At 41.7% G+C, this 26,363-nt stretch overlaps 1 protein-coding gene across 4 annotated transcripts in view; it reads right to left on the reverse strand.

Annotated features, from left to right (window-relative positions):
* Positions 1 to 1,809: 1,809 nt before the first annotated feature.
* Positions 1,810 to 26,363, reverse strand: part of si:dkey-91i10.2 (uncharacterized protein LOC555224 homolog) — a 55,081-nt gene continuing 30,527 nt past the window's right edge. For 3 of the 4 annotated variants that reach the window (XM_044017774.1, XM_044017780.1, XM_044017772.1), the window contains 6 exons: positions 17,600 to 19,278; positions 10,379 to 10,577; positions 8,149 to 8,356; positions 5,515 to 6,104; positions 4,444 to 4,589; positions 1,810 to 3,048 (listed from right to left, as the gene is read on the reverse strand). In XM_044017774.1, coding sequence (XP_043873709.1) covers positions 2,202 to 3,048; positions 4,444 to 4,589; positions 5,515 to 6,104; positions 8,149 to 8,356; positions 10,379 to 10,577; positions 17,600 to 19,158 — 3,549 coding nt within the window. In that variant the 5' untranslated portion in view covers positions 19,159 to 19,278 and the 3' untranslated portion in view covers positions 1,810 to 2,201. The remainder of the gene's footprint in view (positions 3,049 to 4,443; positions 4,590 to 5,514; positions 6,105 to 8,148; positions 8,357 to 10,378; positions 10,578 to 17,599; positions 19,279 to 26,363) is intronic. The other variant, XM_044017789.1, reaches the window with a different exon arrangement.

Consider the following 26,363-nt stretch of genomic DNA (forward strand, 5'->3'; position numbering starts at 1 on the left):
ACGTTGTGTTTAAAATCCTTTAATGGAATTAATTGAGGGAAATAATACATCAGGTCATTCAAATGCAAAAGAGGAAAAGGAAAGTCATGGTATGCAATTCAGTAGTTATTTTTAATACATTTTAAAAAGAGTTCATCTGAAACATTTTCCTTTAACAGCACAGGAGTGTTGGTGTTGAGCAACTCTGCCCTCAAAAAACAGTGATTTGCTACTTTTTCTGAAGTGCTACTTCATTGCAAACGTAAAACAGCGTTGGTCTTAAATAGCAGTTTTGGTTTGACGGTGTCAACTGAGATCAGCTTCGGTCGACTGGGATCCTTCTTAACATATTTTTCCAGCAGTTGCCTCTGGAAAGTCTTGTGTTACTGAATTATAATAAAGTGCATTAAACAAAATAAAGCTGTCACAGACACAAATAAACACACAACCACTCAAAGAAGAGAGAGGATCAAAGTGGTCACATATTATCAGCAGCCAAAGACTGCCAGAGGAATCTTCACGTTACATTTACTATTGACCTCAACCATGTGCCAGCAGAGGGCAGTCTAGTCCACATCTTGGGGATAAAAGCTACTGTGGCTGGTTGCACACATTTCAGTCAACTTAACAGTAATTGAGTACCAAGGCACAACAGCTCATTGCTAAGTCACACAATTAAAACTGTGTCATGACAAAATGGTTTGGATATTTTTTTGAAATTTTATAAACCAGTATATTCGCTGACTGACACAAGTCACCAATGTTGATAATCAACTGATTGTTTAAGCCACTTATTCACCTGTTTCTCTTATGTTGATTATAGACTTGTAGAATAACTTAAGGGTAGCAGACTAAATCGAAACTATTTTTGGACATTGTATAGACCAAACAAATACCAGTTTATCTGTCCCAGAAATCCAAGGTTTAGAATCTCGGCATGTAAAGGTCCAGCGTGCCATAAATACTGTGCAGAAAGGAGAACAACCTCCTTTCTGGTATGCAGAGGCCAGCATCTTTCCCTGATAACAGAACTGTAACAGAAACCCAAATTGTTCTACACATTTTGTAAAGTGCGTCATTGTTATATGACAGGTGTGGTCGCCTCCTTCATAAAACGAAAGAAGAAACCCTTACGTGTATTTACTTTATAAGAATGACGACTAAAACAAAATGTTTTATTTAAAATCCCCGAAACTGACAAATTATTTCAACAGGAAGCAGCTGTGCATCGCGCATGTGCAAAACAAATTGGGTTTCTGGTACAGATCGGGTAGCAAGTGAGTCTTCCATTTGTTCCAATCTGCAGTGTCACCATTAGATGTCACAGATCCTTACACACTGGACCTTTAACCCACAGTGAGGAAACTGTCGCGTGTGTGATAATCGATTAAATGAGATGTTTACATAGGAGGTTGACGACACTTCTCTTCAGCTGCTTTCATGGCACTAAGATGAAGATAAGGATAACATTCAATTTTGCCAACAAACATGAGCATATTTGAGACTTCAAATTGAACCTACCACGTGAAACTCGAGGGAAATAAAGCATCTGATGCCAAAGGAAATACAGTGAAATGAAAAACATATGCAGTAGCTACGAGTTTTGAAACTGGCAGATATTATTGCTGTAATGTGAGTTCTCATTTAAAACACAGTGATACAGGAGGTCTGCTCAACTGCATCTCTGGCAGTGAAAGTTGCTCTACCGCCGACGGACAGTGGAGGGCGGCACGCAGAGAGGAGAGGGCTGTAGGACAAAGAGAAACCACTGAACTGAACAATGCTGTTTGACCACATCCTCAACACTTCATACCAAAACCAATGCCCCATGTACTGTCTTGTATAAAAAGGTGACATTACAATTTTTCTTCTTGCAGTCAGTCATGTTCAGTCATGCCATTCAACAGCTCACACCTCAGCTCTTTTTTCTCCAAGAGCAAACACTCTTTACAATCAAGGCTGACCAACAGCCCAAGTTTTTTGGTTGTCCAAGACTGACATTTTTTTCAGCTTTAAATTAAATCCTCATGACAGTAGCTCATAGCACTTATAGCTTTGTAAAAAAAAAAAAGTGCTGTAATCTTCCTCTTAGACTTTGAGAAGAGATGGGGTTTTTTTTGTTTTTCTTTATAACAGTGGTGTCACTCAAACTTTTCTTGTCAGATTTTGCAGAAGGAGGAGTTAAGTATGTACAGTGTGACAAAGGCGACGGATGGTTGGTCTCAGGAGCGGGTCTGGCTTGTGTTAATCATTATGTTCGGCAAAGCGTTGCGTCTTTTCCTCCATGTGCCCAAATCTCGCGTATACCTCTTTAACTGATGGAACCACTGCTGCGTGCGCGATTTGTCTGAGGCGCGAAAAACAAATGACTCCCGTCGAATATCGAGCACCTCAAACGTGTCCTCGCAGTCAGGATCCGTTGACACCACACAGTTGCCCAGACGGATGGGCTCTCTCAGCACTGTGAACTTCCCGCTGCTTTTGTCCTTGATTAGAATCAGCACTCCGTCTCGGACGCTTTCGCCACCACCACCACCACCACCCTCCCCCTGATCTCCACGTGCACCTACATCAGTGCCCTGTCCTGGGGCTTCACCCATCCGCTGAGTGCTCACCATCAGCAGACTCTGAACATTTTGGAACTTGAGGGCCTTGCTTCCCTTCCTCACCCACTGACCATCTGCTGGCTGCGACAGTTGGAGTGGTCCCTCCATGACGAAACGGGTGCATTCTCTGGCCCAGCCCACCGTCTTCATCGACAGCTCTCGCATCTCAATGTTGATCACCTCCCGGTTCTTGCGACTGTCGCGGCGGAAGGAACGGAGGGACCAGCTGACGCCGTTGCCCTCCTGCTTAGTCTTCATGTTGATGTGCTCCAAGTGGGACTCCACCCGACTCTTGGCCTCACGCAGACGAGAATAGTCGGGGTGACATTCGGGGGTGACCTTACTGATGCGGCTCAATAAAAGTGGGTATTTGGTCACGCGCTGGAGGGGTGCCATGAGGAAGGAGCGCAAGTTCATACGACGCAAGGCTGTGTTGTCATTCTGGGAGACATCAAGGAAGATTCTGAAAAGAGAAACAGAAAAATACAGTTTCACTTGGGAATGTTCTAATCCTAAGTATTCTGTCTCTGTTCTTTTGTCTATTTCTAACTGTCAATGACTGCGACAACTAGGGTTTGGCGCTGATGGTTTTGCTCTTTATGCTCCCACGATTGGTGAAGCAACATGCTAATCCAAACCAAGGTTATAATAGTTTTGGTAATTTTTGGTAATTTTTGGTAATTTGGTAATTATAGTAATTTTTCATACATTTTAGGGTTAGGGTTAGGGTTTTTTATATAATTTTGACCTTTTGTTTTTTAAAATTAGTTTGTTTCAATTAGTTTTAAGGGAGGGTTTGCTAGGTTTTATTAGTAGTTTTTTGTAAATGCTCAGCTTTATTTGAGTTTTATTAGTGTTAGTGTTATTTTTAGTTTTTTGTAATATGGATTATTTGCCAGGTGCAAGATTCTAAAAGCTCATAATAAGTATTGTGTCATAAAAACCCAACAAAATCTGCCATTTTAACCCTTCCTCACACGACACAGATCTGTGCCGTAAGGTGCACCCTTAAAATAATAATAATAATAATAAATAATACACAAATAATAAAAATGATATATATATATATAAAATAATAATAAAAAAATGTAAATAATACACAACTCCTTATATTGTAAAAAAATAAATAAACCCAAAAGGTTTAATGTATGAAATCTACAAAGACAGAAACGAAGCACATTTTCATGACAATTTTAGTTAGTTTAGTTAGTTTTGTAAACACACAATTCACTTTCAGTGGATTATTAAATTTTTTTTTTAAACTCTAGTTTTTATTTTCATTTCAGTTCACAAAAATGTTTTTATAACCTATAATAACCTTGATCCAACAGACATTTGAGCCTGTTAGACGACAATGTAGAAAGGTCGAGGTTGCGATGGTGGCAGCAAAGTTCTGCCAGCAGGAGCTGTGTGAGGCAGTGTTTGTGTAGCAAAAAAACAATGTCTAATTTAAATCCACTACCTTAGTGATAGAATGGCTGTGATTGGTGTTTGACTGCAGTTAGCTGGATACAGTTAGGTTATAGGACTACCGTGCCTTGCATTAACTTACACAAAGCTTCAAGAAAATGAAGCTTTTATTAAAGTCTGTGCATGTCCTGGGAGATCTCTTTATACGTTAATTAACTGGACTCACAGGACAGCGTGACTCATGAATGAGCTGTGGTTCTGTCTAAAAATATGAACCATTGCAGCTCTACTCTCAAAATAGAAACCTCTTCTGAATTAGTGATAACCCCTTGTCTTTCCCGTGAAGAATTACACAGAACAGTCATGGCAGGAACTGGAGAAAGCTCGCAAAGTAACTTTCCCATCTCATGAACCAACAGAGAGAAGAGTCTTTGTCCCGTGTTTGTACCTGAGCAGTTCTTTCTCCTTCTCCAGCGTGTTGAGCATGTTGACCGAGGTGGACTGCTGCAGGCAGTATGTTTGGAAGGCTGGGAGCATGTTGACAAACTCCAGAAAGATCTCTCCTATGTACACTGTCAGCAGATCCTCATCTCCCTGAGGTCAACACCATGAGAGAAAGTGGTCAAGTTAGTTTGAAACACATTTACTTCCTGCTCTGAAAAACTCAAGTCATCTCGAGCTAATTTCCAGAAATAGTAGAAATAAATCACCTAAGAGAACTGCTGGTTGGCTATGAGTTCAGTCACCAAAAAGTACTGTATATAACCGGAATATGGACATTTACATTCATAATGTGACTGCAGCAGCTGTAGCATACAGTGACTCACACGTGCATGTGAGTTGTTGTTGTTGTGAATAGAGTCTCATCAGAGCTTTATCGATATAGTCTCTTCATGATAAAATCATCGTGTTGTAAAATCATCAGTCTTGTTTCTTGGGGAGGTATACATACTATCGACCACATAGAAAAACATTGTCCCTTCTCATCTATTGGCGCTTTTCCACTAGCGAGTTTTGCCTTCTAACTTAAACAGACAGACTGTCTCCACTAAAGCGACTGTCATCACTTCACTCTTTGAACATGGACGTCTACATGTTCAGGTTAAACAGTGGCTTCACTGATAGCATTACAGCCAGTGTATAGCGTTTATCTGTCTTTTGGAGAATGTCTGGCAACCTAGGAGAGCATGAGTGTGTGGTGGAGGGGGGTAATGCTGTCAGAATGCTAATGTCTGCAGTTTTACATCATTTTACATACTGTTTAACCCATTTAATTGTTTTAACTGCTGAGTTTTAAAGTCAAGCCTTTTGAGATATTAAATTATATAAGCTTGAAACCCATCATTTTGTCCCCCTGGAGTCAATAACAAACAAAAAGGTTTTGTTAATATGAACCTTTTTGCAGTGTGTGATGTAAGAATCTGCACTCAAAAGAAAGAATTACATTTATGTAATTGTGAAAGTAACAGGAACATTCGAAACCTGAAAACATGTGTGAAGGAGACAGTGAGCGGGTCACCTGGTCAAAGGCGTGGTCGATGGTGTCCTGCAGATGATCAGTGAAGCGGTCGTTGACGTCTATGAGCTCCTGGACGTTACCAAACACCACAGTGAGCTGCTCGGCGGTCAGCAGCCCAGCGCTCTGCATGGGACAGTAAAATTCCTCTTTGATGATCCGCAGGTCTTCGCCATAGCTCGACTCTGTGTTCAGAAACTCCAGGATGGCTTCCTTGCGCTCTGTGCGCAGTTTGGAGCAACGTTCACACATCCGCTCTCCTCGCTCTTTGGAGGAGCCGTCCCTCAGTCCACAGTCTGGACAAGGTCTCTGTGCCTCCCAGGCTCTGAGGGACGCAGACGGTCTCTTCCAGGTGCGGGACAGACCTGGCCCGATGCCACTGTCCACCCGCTCAACCTCAGCTCCCCTGTTTCTGCGGTAACGGTGGGGCTCGCTGTCTTCCTCCTCCCGCTCATCACTGAGACCGACCACACCGCTGTCAGCACTCAGACTGCTGATGGTGCTCCAGCGGTGCTGCCTGGACCGAGTCACACCCAGACCCACTTGGCGCTCCTCACCAGGAGGCTCTGAGCGACCGCGGAGTGCTGCAGGAGCTGGCGAAGTGCAGATTCATTAGTGTTTATGGATTGAGTCTGCACAGTCAATTCAAACAACACACACTCACAATTAATAACATCCTCCCCACGCCTATATCATTTGGGCTATAGATATTATCTTTCTCCAATAATTACATTCCAGATTCCTGAGGTTTTAACCTTTGTTTTCAATACAGATCGTGTGTGTGAGTCTGGTAATACTCGTGTTCTAAGGCCATTAATCTGTTTACATAGTCATATTATGGAGATGTAGTTCCTTTGCAGAGACAGTACGCACAGCAAATAATCCCCATAATTGAAGTGCATGTAAAGCAATACAAATATCTCGAATGACTTTTTCACCCCACAGAAAAATGTGTTAATAACCAACGTTGTGTTGTAAATCATGTAAAAGCAGCCAAACACACACTTACACACACGCTGGAGGAGTTCTGTTCTCTCCTCTTAATGCACCGCCACACACACATTCTGGCCTTTTTTGGGGGACCAAAGTCCATAAACGTTGCTGTTGCATCAGTGTTTGTACAGAATATCAATGTAAATGCTCTGCTGTCAAAATTCCTGTTCAACAGACATGTAGAGAAGCAACATTTTCAACAAGTTGGTCACAGTTCAGCAACATAATCTCCACAAACACAGAGCTGGTTTAGCCACAGTCCTGCCCCCTCTCTCTCTCTCCCTCCCTCTCTCTCTCTCCCTCACAAGTCTGCTTTTCGTCATTCATCTCCACTTCGTTTCCTCATCTTTGGGAACTTGGGAAGTGGCAGAGCTGATAAAGCACACTGAGGCTTTTTATATCATTACAGCATTTTAGGGGGAGTTGTGCTAACTATGGCTCTATGGTACCTTAAAAAATCCTGAACAGAAGACATGTTTGAGGTCTGTAAAGAGGTCTACTGTCTCCCAAATACCTTTTAAATGTAACAGTCAAACTCCTGGTTCATTGTACTGATTCCATGTTTATTATTTGTCAATAAACAACTCATTGATGATGATCATTGTTGGTTCTAGCACTACATGCCCAAATAAGTGAGGGATGGGAATGATTTTTATCAGCATCACCTTTATCACATACCAATAAAACACACCTAGCAACAGATTTCCTTGTCATCTTTTGGACAGATTTTGGACAGTGATGGTGTCACTGTCCAAACAGATGTTATATGAGATGCTTTAATATCTTTGAGGCAAAAGTAGCTGACAGACACTGAAACCCTGAATGTATAAATGCAAACAACAGAAAACTGGACCTTAAACAGTTTAACTTGCCAGCTCCCTGAGACAAATATTTATAATGTCCAAAGTGCAAATTCATAAAGGGTTGAAACCAAATGAAATACCATAATGTGATGGCGGAACAAACTAGGTTTCAAAACAACTACCAGTCAATATTCCTCTTATGTGCAGGAAAGAGAAACAAGGTCATCATTTGATGTCATGACTGACATTCTAAGGCTGGTGTCAAAGAGTTTCTGTTGACAGAAAAAGCATTAGCGCGTGTGTGTGTGTGTGTGGTGGAGATGTTCTGGAGGGTCAAACTAAAAGAATAATGATTTGCATGAAGGGAAATGTGGGATAGATTAAGTGGACTGTAGTAGGGTTCATTTAAGGAATCAGTGTATGATTGATGGCCTCATCGATTATGGATTGAGTTACAGGCACGGTTCAATTCATAAAACATGTATGGTGTGCTGTTTGTGCCTTGAGGTGTAGAAATAAATCTTTTTGTCCAGGATGTTATACTACAAGCTACATATTTTACTATTACTGAAAAAAAACAACAATTTCCATCAGAGCTGATGCATAAAATATGGATAAACCAAGTGTTATAAAGGATTTCCACAGGTGTCTACTTCATATTAAACTGTGAAGCACAAACCAGCCACCAGAGCTACAGTTACAATCATTCAGATTCACTCAAAATAGATATGTTCTAAAACAGTAAAAAAAAAAGTGTTGCTCAACTGCTATGAAATGGATTTCAAACAGAAAAAACGTCAAACTAAGTGACACAGTTGTCACTCGTGTGTCATGTACTCACCACTGTCTCTGTCGCGGTCTCGTCGATGGCCTTGGTGTCGGGCAGCAGCAGCGATCTTCATCTCCAGCTGTTTGCGCTTGGAGGCGTCGGCTGGCATGGGGTCGCTGTAATGGGGCCGGAGGCGACACTCGCGGTGCGCCCTCACCGTCTCCGCCAGCTCATAGGCCGCGTCCGAGCTGGAGCGCCTGCAGCCCAGACTGCTGTGCTGCTGGGTGAGAGGACACATGTCATGTTTCTATAGCAACACAAGAAAACATCTCCCGGGATGAGATTAAAATGATGACACGAGAGAAAAATGTTCAGCCGGTCCAGTCACCTTCGTCATCATCTGTCAGCCGAACACTGAGCAACTTTCTGCTCTCACGTTCAATCCATGCACTAACAATTGTTAAGTAATATTTGTCAAGTCACTTCAGATCTTCTTGACATACTTTCATTCTTTAAACAAGCACCAGCCTCTTAATACACCAAACAGACACACACTCTCACACACTTGCTAAGGCCTCGGGGTATGAGCTCCGTCTCTGGTCGTAACGTTCTGCACGCTTCAAGAAAGCTAATCATGAGCAGATGCTGTATTGGCTCCATTTGCTGAAACAGAGCAAGGTCCTTCTCTAACACAAAAGCATTAAAGTTCTCTAACCAGCCCTATATGAGAGATATTTTCATTTACAACGTCAGCATGTTCAGTGTCTGTAGCATCTCTCTGAAAAACTGAAAAGAATCCAAAGTTCATGCCGAGATGCCAGCACTAAGCGTCAGTCAAGTGTTGTAAACAATACAAGGCTGCACAACCAAGAATCTGCTCTTATCAAAACCATCCAGCCTTGAAGATGAGGGCTGTCCCTGGAGTCACAGTTAAAAGTATCTCCAGTATTTTCACCAATCGCACCCAGTCGTGACATCACCCACAACAATCTGATTCCCATTTTGAAGCCTTGAGATTCTCGATTAGGTCGGCACCTTGCTGAGGTTTTGGAGCCGAAAATTACTGGATGACACCAGCTGTCACTCACACTATGTGTCCAATCATATGTGCCATGCTTTATCGTCAGTTATCCTCAGAATAGGAATTTGAATTCCAAAACTGTCCTCATGTTCTGTTGAAGAAGACGATAGAGAACATTAACTCTTCAGGAAGATGTTAAGTGACATAGATCTAGTGAGAAGTAGGCTCTATTTCTACAAACTTCCATTCAAATGGTGTTCTTTTTGCAACCAGGGAGTTGTCCCTAGTGGCTATTCAATATATTCTTACTTCCTGTTTGGCCTTAACAAGCAGACCAGAAGACTATGCCCACTATTTCATATATAATCTGTGGGTTTTCATATATTTTTGAGGTGAAACGAGGTATTTCCTGACACTGACATGAACAAACACTCCTCACGTGGCTTTCAAAATCTGTTTAGGGTCTATCAAGCCCCTGAGAGTTGGCTGAGATTGAAAGTTCAAAGGTCATCCCTCCGACATGCCATCATCCTTATCCACTGGACTTGATGATCTGATTGGCTCTCTCATGATTGCATGTTGACAATTCTCCTGCAACTACACCCAACTGAAAGGCGTCGCATTGTTTTAATCGCCTGCCAGCACACAATGATAAACAGCTTGCAGCAATCAAAGAGAACAATTCATGCCCGAATGAATTAACAAACAGCAGCTCTTACTTAAAGAACGCAGAGTCAGGGTCCACTGCGGATTCAAAGCCAAAAACTGAGAACGGCAAGAATCAAATGCACACATCCACATCAGTTACTACATACAGCCTGCACGCAAGATGCGACTCCATGTCAGTCCGACTCTTCTGTTCTGCGGATGCACAGAGAGGCAGCACAATATTAGCTGCAGCTGAGGCTTGTGTCAGTCTGCAGCTATCCAGCAGAGAGGAGCGGTGCAGGGAGCAGGAATGTAGCGCGTTTAATCCTCTCCCCACTGCACCTTCACACGTCGAGCTGATGCTGGAAAACAGTTCTGCCTCCTCATTCCCGTCTCTGCAAATACCTCTGCATCAGTATGTCTGAGTGTGCATGTGCATGAGTGTGTATGTGTGTGTTTGTGTCGCAGTCCCCTTGCTTGTCCCTGTCATCCTTGCATACCAATAGATCTATGTGTTTCTACACATTGTGAGGCAAGCAGTGAAAAGCGGTGAACAAAGACACACACACACACACACACACACACACAGAGACGACATGAAACAGAATATTAAAAATGAAAAGGAATCCTTACGCATTCTCCTGCTTCCTCTCCTCTTTCCGCTCCTCCTGCAGGCGTCTCTTCGCCAGCCTCGGCTCCGCAGGTCGTTGCCGACGTTGCCATGGCAACGGCGGAGGGCTGACAGTCGGTCGAGGGGGCGGTGATGTCACAGCTTCCATGCCGGTCACATGACAGCCTGACAGGGGTCTCGGCGGAAATCTCTGCACTGCAGCTGGTAGTCAGAGGAAGAGAGTGAGGTAAGGATGGATGGATGGAAGGAGAGAGTGAAAGGGAGGGACAATGGGGAAAGGGAAAGGTAAGGAGAGGGAAAAGATGAGAGGGAGGATCCAAGGAAAAGGGGAGGAGAAGCAGAATGTGGGAAAAAGCAAAAGCAATTGAAGACAGAGGCAAAGTCAAAGGGGGGCAGGAAATGATCATGCTAGCAGAGCTCGCGTCTCTTTACAGCTCCCCTGTCATTCATTCCAACTAATTCCTTCATTCTCCAGCCCAGATACTTCTCTGCTTCCTGCCATGTTTTCTTCTGTCCCCATCACCCACCCTTCACCTCATCCATTATCATCCTATAACCTCCTCAAACACAAAAATCAATAGCGCTTGTCTTACACCCTCTCCCTCAACCGCGCAACAGGGGGACAGTAATTAGACACATTGGTGGACATCAACACCTGGACTGAACACAGGGACACAGGGACACTGCCTGCACACAACCACACACAAAAATACATCACATCTTTTTTCTTTCACGCTTTTAGCCGAGGTTTAAATCTCGCAGCACACATTACTGAAAAAAAGCTTGCAGCGATTTAAGCAAAAAAAATGGGAGACATAATTAAGAGAAGAAGCAAGTGAGGTGTCCGCCCTAAATCTGTCCAAGTCAAATGTTAGATAATAAACTTCTGATTTGGACTAGACCAAGATGGCGAACGTCATCATTAGGGAAAAAGAAAATAAATGAGGACGTAAACTCATTATGCTCTTCAAGAAAGCTAGAACAATTATTGATCTTTGTTTTGTCCCCTCATTGTTTTGTAATGAGCTTGTCAATCACTGAAATTTAATAAACAACTAAAACTCTATGTAATAAAGTCACTCTTTCTCTCCCTTTCTGTGGTATGTTCAATAAAGGCACACACATGCTCTGAGATATCAACAATAACAAAAGTCTATATGTGTAGCGGACCATTGTCAGTGGCGCTTAAGGCTGACCAAAATGTTTTGACCACTTGAGGGCACATGAACACCATGAGTAACTAAAGCAACACTGCTAATCCCTAAAAGGTAAACGTCCCACTTCCTCCACTGTTTTGATCTGTCTGGTGTTTGTGCAAAAGAGAACAAGTGTACAGTCAGTTTATTTCTTTTTTTATAAATAAAAATCCCCCCACATTTCTCTTGTTTCTGAAAAGACAGAAGTAATAAAACAATTACATCTGCAATGAAACCAAAACTATGAGCTAAAAGAGGCTAAAAAAAAAGAAAAGAAGAAAGAAATACAGTTCCCCTGAGTGTCTCCTTGTGTGGTCACGCTGAAGAGTCCAGCTCAGAAATAATGCACACACCATTAAAAACAGGAACTACATACACTATTGATTTTGTTTTTCAAACACTGGTGAGCTTCACAGTCCAACAAGCACAGGCTCAAACCTATAATGAACCGCTATCACCACCCAAAAAACTCCTTGAAGCAGCAGTTTTACAGGTCATTATTATTTTATATAAATGAAAGGCATACTGTAGTAGCCATATAATAATAGAGACTCAGCAGAGTCTGGCACATCGAAGGAATGAAAAATCATCACCTATTTTTTTCTATGCAACAACAGTACTGACATGTTATATATTAATAATGAATTATGTATTATACTATATATAGTCATAATGGAATGTGAGATTAAGGAAACATGTTAAATTTAAATATTTAATTCACTGATAACATAGTATGGCAAATGTACACGTAATTCCAAAGTCGTTAGCTGTAGGCTGGTCGCTATGGGCTTGACTCATAGATACTGTTATAATTCATCAATCACCAAGGAAAGAAAGAGTTGTGTGAAGGTTTTTTTTCCACTTGCCGTACTTCCAAGTTACATTTCTATCCATGTGTATCCAAGCTTCTCTAGAATCAACAACACATATTCCCTTGACGTTCCAGGTTGTGAATGACGATGTATTGATTCAAACAGTAAGACAACGTAACCTAATGCAACGTTGTGGGACCTGGCCGTCAAAAAACCTTATTACATCAAACCTAGTACAGTTTCTAACAGACACATCTGACCCAAACTGCTACATATTTTCCAGTACATATCTCCCAATCCCTCTTTATATCATAGCCGTCAAAGGATATCAAAGTGTCCACGCTACCTTTTATCTAATGACAAAATAACATCAGAAGGGCCTCAAAGCCCTTTCCTTTCCTTGCAAGAATATTTAATCAAAGGCTTAAGGCCAACAGTTAACTACTTTAACTGTTCACAAATTACACTGTAACAAGTAATTATGCACCAACCACTTAAACTAACCCTAAACTAAGTCAACTCAACACTGGCTCCTACAGATAACAACACACTAAATTCACAATTAAAAATGTACTTTATAGTCTGTTTACATGTGGAAACGCAGTATACGTGTAGTTCCTCATGGATCCAGCTTTCAGTTTCTGTCTTCAACTAAATGACGAGCACTTGGATTGTAGTACCTGGTTTACCCTCAAACCCTAAACCATTCGGTTTTTGCTTTGTTTACTATTTTCCATTAACTTTTTTTGGTTTTTTGTCGTTAGCTCCCAGAACTTGAGGATATGTCTTCATATGTCTAGACAGCCCGTGGCCAAGTGGAAAGGGAACTTGGCTTGTAACTGGAGAGTTGCCGGTTCAAGTCCCCACCAGGTCAAAGACCCCCATTGCTCCCCGGGCACTGCTCAGTGTGGCTGCTCCTAATTCTAGGATGGGTCAAATGCAAATAATTTCCCTAAGGGGATTAATAAAGTGTAAGATTTATATTGCATGCTTTGTCCAAACAAAAGCCCATATTATTAACAGCTTGAATACTTCATTGATTAAATTACTTTAGGAAAGCATAAAGAGGCAATATTTAACATATTTGGTATCACTTTTTGCCCTCTTACTCCCACTAAAGCGGTAACTGTTCCAACCACCAGGCCATCTGAGCAGTCCCATATCTTTGAGGTGCTCAAACCAGCTGCTTCACCCCAATGTGCAGCGAAAGAAGCAGTCTGATGAAGCCAAAAGAAACACATGATGTGTAGGAAGAAGATATGCAGTTCTGTAGTTCCTAAACCAAAAGCTCTCCTCACCCCTTGAGATCTTTCTAGAATGTCCTTTGGGCCAAACAGAAGTCCCCGAATTCCCACACCTGCATTTTTTCTTCTGCAATTGCTGAAGTTTTTATGTAATTTACTGCATTTACTGTCACTTATATTCTATGTTATTGACACCTGGAGATTATAACAATTAGGTAATTTACGCCAGTCCACTGATAAGTTATTAACAGCAGCCTCTGCTATGATATCATATGCAATTCACTTCGTCCTGTATCGTCTTCACATGAGGTCTCATTATTCTAATGGTAACTCATTTAAAATACTGTAATTTTTCAACCTTTCAAACAAGTTATAAAATGATATCCCATCATTTCCTGAACCTCTTCAGCACACACACACACACACACACTTCAGCCAACCCTGTCATCCTTCATTATTTCTACATTAATATATGGAATCAACAAAGACGACACAGCAGGTCAAAGGTGTACAGTGGCAGAAAGATTAAACTGGCGCCGATGCCGAAAAAGAGTGCTGACATAATTAATGCCGTTTTAAGGATTCAGCTCCAAAGCATCTAATCAGCTTTCACTTGGACACTTGGTCATTAAATGTCTCTCCTTCACAGCATTTGCTGTCACATCTCATATGATGTATGGGAAGTAATAACCTGCATCTTAATATGTTGGGAAAACCACTGTATATGATAGATCACCGCTTAAAACTGTGCAATGTGAGACTGCCTGCTCCGATATATTCATCATTTTCTCTGATGCCTATATCGCATCGAGGAATTAAATAAGCATTTCTCCTGGAGTGTCCGCATCTAAAACAGAATAAATAATTGAAAAATATACTTAATGAAGTGGACTTCCTAAAATATCAAACATAAGTGATGCACCTTTATTGCATATACGGTTAACTCTGTGCTGCTGCTTTAATGTTTCCCTCTACATAGACAATAAAAAAACCCCAAGGTGTAATAATATGAATATTACTCTAATAATGAATCCTGAGCTGTATTATGCTCTGTAAGCTCTGACTGGTTAAAGTTAAATACCTTGGGGTGCAGAGATCACAAAGAATATCATAAAGGTGGTAAAATGTGTACACATAGTTAAAAAGATTGAATTACAATCACAAAAAGGCACAGTGTGGTGCATTATGGGAGATATTAACATAACTTTAGAATTCACTTTGTATGAAGAACGCTGAATGTGAGATAATGGAGCTGTTTTTGTTTTGAATTAGAACATTTGACTATTCAAACGTACAGTTAATAATGAGAACGTTTACCATCCACCACTGCTTATTTGTAACACATTTTTGTTTTGGTTTTTGCTTCATGGAGCTCTGTATCATTTTGTTAGCACCAAATCACAATAGTGGCACTAAGACTGAGACATTATACCATATATATTACAGTATATAGAGCTCATATTTCAGTTTAACCTCATCCTACCTGTACAATATAAATGTTGCATATAAGATTGTGTAAATTAGAATTGAAGATCCACTGGAGATTAAAACTGAGATAAGTTTTCATAATGTGTGGATGTTTGGCTTCCTTTATCGATGAGGTCCTTAGTGTTGACCAGGAGTCAAATTATTTTGAGAGTTATTTTGACTCAAGACTTGCTTTACAAATAAGATTCGACCGAGACTTGACAGTCATGACCTCTGACTCGTCTTGGACTGGAGTAAAATGACTGGAATATTTGCATTTAGTTAATTTTGCGATTTGTTTTTGAAACACGGAAAACATTGGGTCCCAGATTTTGCGGCCTTGGGTCCAAACCTGGCAACCCACCGAGGCACATAACACCAGAGATGGATGAGAGAGGCTACAAACATGGAGGGCACTATTGCAAAAATAATACGATTTAATAATAAAATAATAAGACAAGATAATAAAAATAAACCAGTACCGCATACCGGGCCCACTCCGAGCACTGGTTATGAGAGCTACCATCAAGTTTGAGGCATGTTAGAAATGGCTTTGAATCAATTATGCATTTTAATTAAAGACAGATGTGAAATGGCAAGATTTTTAGGTCGAAGTTAAGTTTAACTTTGTCTGGTTTTATTCTCTCTGGTCTGAGAGATAATAAGAAATGCTATGGAAGATAAAATATCTGTGGTAAATGTGGGATATTGTTTTTTTCCAAAGTTCAGTGAGACACAATGAATTGCAGTTATTGGACTTAAATACAGTATGTGAAATGCTTACCGAGGTGTCTGACTGTCATGTTATGTCCGCAGTTATCAGGTTGACTGATGTCAATAATAACAAATAGAGGTTGTTTTGTCGCTTCTGAGTTTTAACTAAAGGTAATGATAAATTGCAATGAGATTTTGTTTCTCTTCTCTTCTGTTTACATATGAACAGTACATTCAAATAAGCCTCCAGTCTCAATGTCAAAATGTTCAAAAGTTCAAAATGAGTGTCTTTTTATAGCATCTTTAAATCTGCTTCAGCTTCTATATTCATATGACTTGATTTTTTGATTTTTGCAAGAGCGACTTTGGACATGTAACCGGGACACGAACCGGGATCCAAACCTGGGACCTACTTGGCAACAGTGCTGTGATGTAATACATTCTGCAACCCTCCTTTACTTGTAAACCATGACTTCATCATCAAGCACAGCTTATTTCTGCTGCCATCATGCAGCAGAGATTCAAACATCCATCATCCCTATTATCAGTGCAAACTAAGACCTGACAGGCAGGGAAAGATAGGCATACATCTTCCATTAGTAGAGCGTTTACATACAAAAGGTCTAATCAAGTCTTCCTTTGTGTAAGGTCTAATATTTACATTGCATAGAAGCATGTACACAATTATCAGCAGAGTGCTGTGAAAACACACCCTCCCTTGGTTTGTCCTCAGAATGCAGCTGTATTTGTGCTGTTCAACTGTGATTTTTCAGCCAGATATTGGACTGAGATATAGTTTGAGACATAATTTGTTGAAGTCAACATTAATTACTTATATTTTAATACAAGGATGTAACAATGTAAGGATGTATGAGTTACAGTTTACATAAAACCAGTAGAACAAACATGAGATTTAAAGTGCAGCCTTTACATTTAGCTGGGTTGTTTCAAATTGCCATTTTCATTTGAAAATGATTAATTATTCAGCCTTAGTCTGGATGAATTTAGCCAACAGCTGACAGCAAAGAAGACGAGAGACAGGGAAATGGTGGGTCTGTAGGGACGTTGCTAGACCTGCAGTCTGTTGTGCCAGCCTCCTGCCCACAGTCTCCTCTGTAGAGCCAACTCTGTTAGCTCCAACAGCTGTTATCACAATAACTGAGATAAATCGATAACAGAGACAGGGCTTAAACAGATGGACTCATGCACACACACACACACAGGTTTGCACAGCTATTCTTCTTAGGACACTGCCCTGAGTTCCATTCATTTGGACAGCCGACACATAAACATAAAGTAACCCTAAACGTTCCTTGGGAATGAGATTCTGCCTCATTAGGACAAGGTTTTGGTCTCCATGAGATCCTAGTGTTCCTGCCAAGGTCAGTGTTTATGCCAACAAAGGTCCTAGCAACATATGTATATATATACATATATATATATATATATATATATATATACATATACAAACACATATTCTTGTACACTTTCCTTAGTAAGGACACTCATGCATAATGTGACAGCATCATTTACAGCAGTGTTCCCCTACCCTAGTCCTGGGGGAACATTGTCCTAGATGTTTTCCTGCTCTAACACACCTGATTCAAATGAATAGTTCGTTATCAAGCTTTTGTAGAGCTCAATAATCAGCAGACCATTTGAATCAGGTGTGTTGGAGCAGCATCTAAAACATGTAGGACAGTGTTCCCCCAGGACCAGGGTTGGGACATATTCTGACAATAATAAACACATGAACCCCACCCTCTCCTCCTCCCCCAGCACAGACTAACCTTTTCTTGATGAGGTCCAGTGCGGAGCCAATGAGGCCGTCCTTCATCTTATAAATCTTGGCTCCATAGCTGGACAGGTCTGTCCCCTCCAGAAGCAGCGCTGGGCAACAACTGGAGGGTCGCTCCCATTTTTCCCTGTTATGCGGGAAAGGAACCGACCCAGCTGTTTCCAGACTGCTCCTCCTACGCCTGCTGCTCACTTCATCTCCCCCTGCGGTGAGTGCTCTCTCCTGGGCTGAGCTGCCCAGTGGCTGCAGGGGTGAACGTGGAGATGGGCCAGTGCGGATGGGAGAACATGTGCTGTTGACCGAGCTGGAGGAGGAGTTGGGATCAGTGCCGTTACCGTTCACAGTGTTAAAAGTAAGTTTCTCCGAGGAGATTTTAGTCTGCAGGCGTTCATCACTGTTGCATGTCCTTTCACCTGCGCTCTTGTCTCCTCTCAGCTCTCTCTCGTTTCCTGTACAGGAGCCTGACTGAGGGAGAGTGTGTTCAGAAGGAGGAGACACGTCTCCGTCTGATGCTTGTGCATCCAGCATGTCGACCTCAAGTTTTCCAGGTACCACAGATCCCGCTGTGGACTCTTGTCTGTGCCCCTCATCCTTCTGTCTCATCCTCTTAAACTCCTCAAATGTAGGGATATGTAGCCGTCCCACTGGAGGTCTGCGGCACTTGGATGCAGAATCTAATCCATTCTTGTCCCCTGCGATGTTGTCCACTGTGCAGGACGTCCTTACCATCTTTGGTGTCGATGGGGAGTTGTGGAGAGTGAGGTTGGGGCTGCTGTTCTGCCTCCGCAGCTGGAGGCGTCTCAGCACCTCCTGCTTGATGTCGTCAGGATTTGTGATGCGTGACACACACAGCGGCCTGGGACCAGCCCCTGTTGAGCTTACGTGATGCATGCAATCCTTTTCGACAGGTGCAGCACTTGGGGTCACTTGGGGACGCATTGGGAGGGGTTTCAGAGACTCAACTGCTGACCTTGCACTCTGGAGGCGGAGTTTCTCCCTCAGGCCTTTCCTCGCATCCAATTCGTCAATGCCACCTGGAAACAGCAACTGAGGGAAAAGTGGTAGGTCCTTCCTGGGTAACCCATGTCGAGGGTAGAATGCCATGCCATCTGGGTTTGCTATAAGTCCATGATCCCCCACCACAGAACCATCAGGCGGTCCGTCATACCAGTGGCTGGTGGATGTATAGTGTAAAATATACTCACTGTCTACGCTCCTGTAGGGGGCAGCACTGAATGCACACAGGCCAGAATCTGCCACAGTGTTCCAATTCAGGTTCTCCATACTCCTGTAAGGTCTGCTGCCATTGCTTCCTGTGTGAATGCAGGAGCTCGGGGTCATCCCCTGACCCAACCCAAACCCTAAAGGGCCCTGTCGGCTGGAGCAGTACCTCAACCCCAGGTTAGTGAGCAGGGTGCTACTGTTACACCTGGACATGAGCGGGAAGGGAGTTCCTTGGATGCCCGGGTAGTGAGGCACGTTTGGTCTGTAGCGGGGATATGAGGACAGGGGGTCCGGGGACAGGGGGAGGTTGGCAATACAAGGCTCCATGGCTGCAGCAGAGGACGAGGAGGCGTAGTCACATAGTGGAGGAGGTTTTACGTCTGGTGTGACTGTGGGCTGAGTGAGCGGCACTCAGACACACAGTCGGCAGGTTTGAAGATCTTCAGCCTGCAGGGACAAACACACAAATGTATGAAGATGAAACGAGACAGGAGCCTGTAAACACCCTTTTAATAATGTGATTGTGGCCCTGGATGGTCCATAAAGCTCAGATCAATTTACATTTTCCTAGTGAGCCAATGTTTAACGTATTGTATTTCTACAGTACAGTATGTTGAACCATAAACTCCATAATCTACAAATAGCTGACTGAATGTCCTACAATGTAATTTCAGATGATTTGATGTTAACCTCTTTGGATTACACAACTCAAAAAACTATATTTACGATGATATACATTAGTGGCTGTATCGTTTCATAAAACAGACATGGATTTGTGCATCGTTTTATGCACGGAATTCAAATACAGATTCTGAAGAAAGATATGTGACATCTTCCAGCTAAACTATATATAAGATGATGTTTGTCAAAATACAGTTTGAACAACATTAATGAATTTATGCAAATTAACAGTCAAAACTAACAAGAAGTCTTGATTTTGTTGTAACGATTCTGCCTGTGTGAGAAGAAACTATGTAATACCAACCACAACTATCAGACCTGACAAGAAACATTTATCAAATTGCCGCTATACAGTGAAACACAAAAAGTGTTGCGTGGAGCTGTCGAATATTGATTTGACAATGGTTTGTTGTAATATTTAAGTTATGCACTACAGCTTTAATGCATGTCATTTTGTGTGTAGATTAGCCTTATCAGCATACAGATTAAAATTTAACAAAGAGTTTGGTCATAAAACCTTTTCCTTGTCCATTTTTACCTTTTTAATGGTCTTTGTTAAAAGTATTTCATTTAAAGGGACAGTTCAGACATGAACTTCCTAATATAATTGTTCGGTACCAGATTGTAGCTTCAAAATTCAACTTGCAAACAGCCAAGGTCTTACAGGATATCTCCAAATCCACAACTGATACTTAACACAGTGTGTTTTGTCAGCACAGACCACACACACATACTATGGAATATTGGATACAGCGTCTCTTTCACGAGAATAATCACATTCAGTCTTATATAAATGACTCTCTGTCTACCCCCTCTGGCTTTTGCTTCTTTTCTTTCTCTGCAGCAAGAATAATAATCAAGGGATTATTGCCCTGCTTGTCTGGCTATTAAAACATGAGATTGAGAGACAGATATAGAGACAGACGAGGTAGAAATGAGGGAGGGCTGGTAACAGAGAGGACGATGAGAGAGAAGGAGGAAATGAATGTGAATCTAAGAAAAAGCAGTACATTTGGGGTAAAGTAATGAAGATAACGGCTCGACTGTCTGCTGGCAAAGCAACTCTGTGCTTCCCCTCCGATTAATCACACAGTTGCAAATTAGCAAGAAGCCTAAAGAGAGCAAGACAGTAGTAGGTGTAGTACATCTCTCTCCCCCTCTCACAGTAATGAGTACAAATAACATGTAGGCTTTCCAACACTGACACCAATCAACTATATCTTATCTTATGTCCGTGTCGCACTCAGTATTACAGGGTTCCAGCAGTGATTATGAAACGCAGGGACTCAGAGGGCTCATCCCTGATGCATTAGGTGAATAATAAAACCCAAATTATCTTTAATGCTCCCCGATGCAAAAGCACGAACAGGCCGAGGCACTTTTCCGCAGCTTCGCAGTGTAATGGATAAATCTTCATTCTGCTCATGCTAAAGGTGAGCGAGGATGTGATCGCAGTTAATCAGTAACCACCATCAACAAGCACAGGTGGTTTCCCTCAAATCTCATTTATTGGCTGCTTATTAATTAATGGAGAGGGCTCCAAAACAAACACACACACAAAACCCAAGGACATTAATCTGTCACTTTAAGAGGAATCTAAACCATTATGTATTATGTAGTAGTAGCATGAGTATGACTTGATATGAAGTCACACTGATGTAAACAGTACAGACTAAAGGCCTGTACATAAGAAGAGAGAAATGTGTATGTTGATTGTTCACACATCATCTGTGCAGACCTTATTTCTAGTGTGGTGACCGACAACTATAGTTTGATTGGTCAGACATTTGTAGTCAATCCACTGGCGTGGACGGCTGTACAATAATGGATAGTTTTGAGGATCAGCTGGCCGAGGCAGTAAGGAAGGAAGTACAAAAATCTATACAGCACATCATGTAAGGCATATAAAGACACGCAAATGGCTAAAGATCCGTGGAAAGAGGAAGCCAGAACATTGTGCACAGATGGTGAAACCTTCACGACGGCGTGTGCAGAAGTGGTACTAAGTGCACCTGCGTTTCTCATGAAGTTCTTGCCACCTTGCAAAAAAGAACACATTTCTCAGTATGTGTATATGTACAGGCCTAAAGTCAAATAGAAAGACACAGCACTAACTGGAAAAACAACCCTCCATATATGTAAGTACATATATTATCATACTTATACACACATACATATAAACACATACTTATAACACTCAGAAATTGCACCAATAATCAAAAGCAAGGCACACATTCTTAAATTCACTGCCTATTCAATAATGAAAATCCAGTACCTTGGTTTCACGGCCCCTTTTGCCTGTCTGTACTATACATATTTTAAAAAACGATTCTATTTTCTCTGCAGTCTCGAGAACAACCTTTGTGTGGAAGTGATGTCTTGCTGGCTTTAAACCTAATTTGCACGATTGTGTTGAAAACCAAATCATCAGTGATGATTAAATCATAAATCCAAGTATCTCAAAGCTGAATGTAACTGGGGGGTTTTCACTGTCAACAAAAAGTCAAAGGTATTGTCGGTGTAATCAAAGATTGATTACTTAGAATTCAGCAATGTCAAGAAATCCAAATATGATTTCATAACCAAGTATCACTGAGCGACAGCACTGAGCGACAGGATGACTGCTCCTTCATTTCCACCGACACACACACACGTTGTTGTTTACTTTGACTCGGTCCCAAACACACAAACACACAGTCGTCGTGCCAGGTCACTGAAACACCAACTGTGTAATTACCCTGAACCATGATAATAGTTCAGGAACTGCACATTCTCCCTCTGTTTAAAGAAGATATACTATAAAGCCAAGCTGTTTTAGGAAATGGCAGAGTTTTTCCTTTTTTTCCAAGATGTTTGTATTTGACAGGAACAAATGAGTTTCAGGGATAAAGAGGACAGGGAGACCTAATGCTTTTTAAGCCTTATCATTATCTTTATATTTATTGGGGCGTGTGGTCATAATAAAGAACACAAATGTGAATGTCATTCCAGTATAGGAGGGATAGCCATGGGATCACCAAGGTCAGTAGTTTTCATCCTCTGTGAATAAGCATCTGCACAAAACAAGTGTCATGGTCATCCAGATAGCGGTGTCGCAAGCGCGGCTACAAACTCGATATTGCAACGGCGCCACAAACGCCTCATGTGAGATATGAAAGCGATAACTACCCTGTTAGAAACAGTGAAAACACATGATGGTCGACAGTTTTATATCATCTCATGGTACACATAATCTTATCTTTCTTTTATCGCCATGCCGATGAGGCCAGTGTCTAACCTTGTTATGCTGATCTTATGAAAACGTGTAAACGTGAGAACATCTTCGTTTCTTTTGATTTCTCTAACAGCAGTTCATTTTAAACTCATCGACCGAGGCACCTGGTGTGGTTTTCTCAAGTGTACCTTGGTGTTAACGAGTGGCTATTTGAATTCCTGTTTCCTTCCTGTCATTTAAACCAGTTGTCCTGTGAGCATCAGGAGAACTGCAGCTCACTGGATATTTTATCTTTTTTTAGTAAACTCTAGAGTTGGTTGTGCAAGAATAAATCCCAGCAGCTCAGCAGTTTCTGAAATACTCTGGGACAAACTACAGTGCCCTATACAAAGTCACTTAAGTCAGATTTATTTCCAATTCTGATGCTTTACTTGAATTTCAGTCGGCTGCCAGGGTGATGTTGTTGTCTCCCTGCCTTAATGCATTAAGTTAATATTTGCCTTGAAGTAGTTGACGCAAGCAGGTGTAATGTAATAAAGAGACTGGTGAGTGCGTGTGTACATTGTTAATAGAGAAGAAATAGCCGATATGTGGTGTTTGGGTTTAATAGTCATGAGCGTGTGCCCAGCAGCGTGCCTGTGCCTCCATCTCTCTCTCTCTCTCTCTCTGTGCTTTTCCCTGGCTGAATTATTAACTGTTTAAACGCTCGCTGGAGGTCTGCACTCACTCTGCTCTCTCTGTCATTGGAGTTGACTGAGGAATAACTCATTCCTACGAGCGGGGCAGTAAATCAGCCTTCCGTTTCCCAGCATGCACAGAAGCTGGTTTCTCTAAATATAATGGCTGTGTGAGTGAGTGTGTGAAGAGGGCAGCATCAAATTGAAGGAAATACATTTTTTATGTGACAGGATTCACTTTCCGACCGTCTGCATTATTAAACGTCCAGGAAGAAAATCTTTAGCTAACAAGTCATTGTTGTGTGGACACCTCTGTTTGCTAGACTTTTGATCTGGGTTTGACCTAAAACCTGTATTTCTGGTGACATTAAATCTTTGTTTTAACTATCTTGATATAGAAGAGCCTGACTTCAGCCCCATTCAACCCTAGGTGATTCAGGTGAACTGGATCACTGACTAGGAGCCAGGTCTATTCAGCTGACATCAGAGCTGGATGTCACTCATTCTCTTGACTGAATAGGAATAAATCAACTGCAACCAGGCAGCAAAATCAGTTTGAAAGCCTAAAAAGAAACTGATTGGAGGCCGTTACAACAGCAGATTAACACACAAACATTTTTTTTAAGCAGGTAAAAAGGAGACAGTGGTGTATGAGTCATATATTCTGAGTCCATCTATCCATTTTCTACCGCTTTATCCTCCACAGGAGGGTCGCGGGGGGTGCGGTGCCAATCACCTTGGACAGGTCGCCAGACCATCACAGGGCCATTCATTCATACACTCACAGCTATGGGCAATTTAGAGTGTCTAATTGACCTCTGCATGTTTTTTGACATGTGGGAGGAACCCGAAGAAAACCCACGCATGCACACGCAGGAAGGACAAAAGGTCTGAACCAGCAACCTTCTTGCTGTGAGGCAACAGTGCTAGCCACGTGCTCCACTGTGTGACCCCAATCGTATTCAGTGATCAGAACACTCTCATTTTACCCTGGTCCCATTCAACAGCACTCATCAAACTAGAAATGATTTCAATTTTATTTTTCTTATGCAAGAAATTCAAGTGTACTTCACAAAAATAATGAAATCTTGATTTGGACCAACATTTCGTGTCTGGCAATCATCAGATAAGACTGCCGAAGCTTATACAGTACGTGGGCTGGGATTATCATTGGTGTCTCGAAACGCTTGCCTGAATGTTGTATATTGTCTTGAGATGAAGTCTCACAATTCAATAATGGCACTAGCTAGTTTTCAATCAGGGCTGAATAGTTCGATGGTATCAATTATTGATCATATACTAATGTTAAGACCCCAGGATCAGTCACAGATGACTACACCTCGTCAGTGCTTAAAGTTGCCTCGAGCTCAACAAGCCAGTGAAGGCTAGCAAGGCTGAGCTTCATCTTGATCGACTGGCCATTTCTTTTCGTTTTTAAAATCATTTTGGTGTTTGTGTGAGATGCTGTTCACTTTGTGCAGCTGTGACAAATAACTACAAACTGCAATATTTTGCACTCCATGTTTGTTTGTTTGTTTGTTGGGTCACTTTTCCGTTGCACCACAGGTGTAAACGGGCAACATTAGTGTGTGCTAATGTTTGTGCTATGGTTGATGCAAGTCCACTCTGCTGTGACCTGTGTGGGATCAAGTCACTCCACAGATCTTAACGTGCTGACCTTTCAGTTAATCAGTCTGTTTTTTTTGCAATTCAATCATTTTGATTTGTGGTAAATGCCAGTTGACTTGTGTTGGTTTTTGCATGTTGCTATGGCAGCAACTTTGGAGATGGACTCCGAGTTTGACCCTTTTAGTTTTTGGCCGTTGCAGCCCACTTATGTTACTGTTGTTAACGTTTATATTTGTGATGTTGTTGTGGGAGCAGCAACCACTGATTTGGCTACGGCGAAGATTCAGTTAAACCCAGTTCAGATCTTAGATATCCTGTAACCAAGGGCTATTCAATTACCAACTCAGTTGGGACGCATTTTCCACAGCCCATGAGAAGGTGATAAAAAACTTTAAACCACCACAAATATATGTAACAAAATTGATCAAAAAGTTAAATAAAAGTACACAGCATTAGCTGTGTTTTAAATTAAAAAAGAAATGTTTATCATATTTGACTCAGGTTTAACTCAAAGTGCGTAAAATCAAAAGGTTGCACAATATTAGCAACAGCTTTTGTTTCTCTTTGAAATAAGATAATTATGTCACATAGTCATGATCATAGTCATCTCAAAGTGTATTTAACAGAATGCAAAATAAATATCAACGCTATCAAAACTATCACAGACCACACAGATTGCTTTGTGATCAGTGCTGCTGTATGAATCGGGACCACAGGCTGAGCCACTAACAGGTTGCTTTTACCTGTTTAGATGTAGAACATGAGAGCATGTGTAACTTTAGCATTCCCGTTGTATCAAACATATCTTATTTATATTATAGCGTTCTCTTTTAAAATGGGTCATGCATGGTCTTGCTGTCCCTTTCCTTGTGTGGTTCTCTCTCTCTCTCTCTCTCTCTGCATGTGTATGTGTGATGGGTTGCAGGTGTGCATGCTTGATTGAATAACCTGTGTGTGTGAGTGAGACGGTGGATCCTGGTGGCTCATTGGTCCTTGCACAGGAGGTTCCAGCGTCCCAGCAGCAGCAGCAGTGGACCACTTATAACCATATTCCCATCAGGCTTCTCATGTTTGCTTTACTAATGATTTGTTGTCTCCTCATTCATGTCGCGATCAGGTTTCCCCCTAGGGCCTGGTTGCAGAAAGCGTTTTATTCCTATTTCCCATCTATTATTGTAGAAATCTTTGCTTCTTCCATTAAGTCAAGGAATGTTGAGGGTTCCTCGTCAGTCCACACATCCGTCGCCTCGTCAGTGTTTCAGTACATGTTCTGTTTCCAGTGCAGAGCGATGTGGAAGCTGTAGGAACGTTTAGCTGAATCTGTGTCCACT

This window comes from Solea senegalensis, linkage group LG2 (genome assembly GCF_019176455.1).
Source record: "Solea senegalensis isolate Sse05_10M linkage group LG2, IFAPA_SoseM_1, whole genome shotgun sequence".
Lineage (NCBI taxonomy): Eukaryota > Metazoa > Chordata > Actinopteri > Pleuronectiformes > Soleidae > Solea > Solea senegalensis.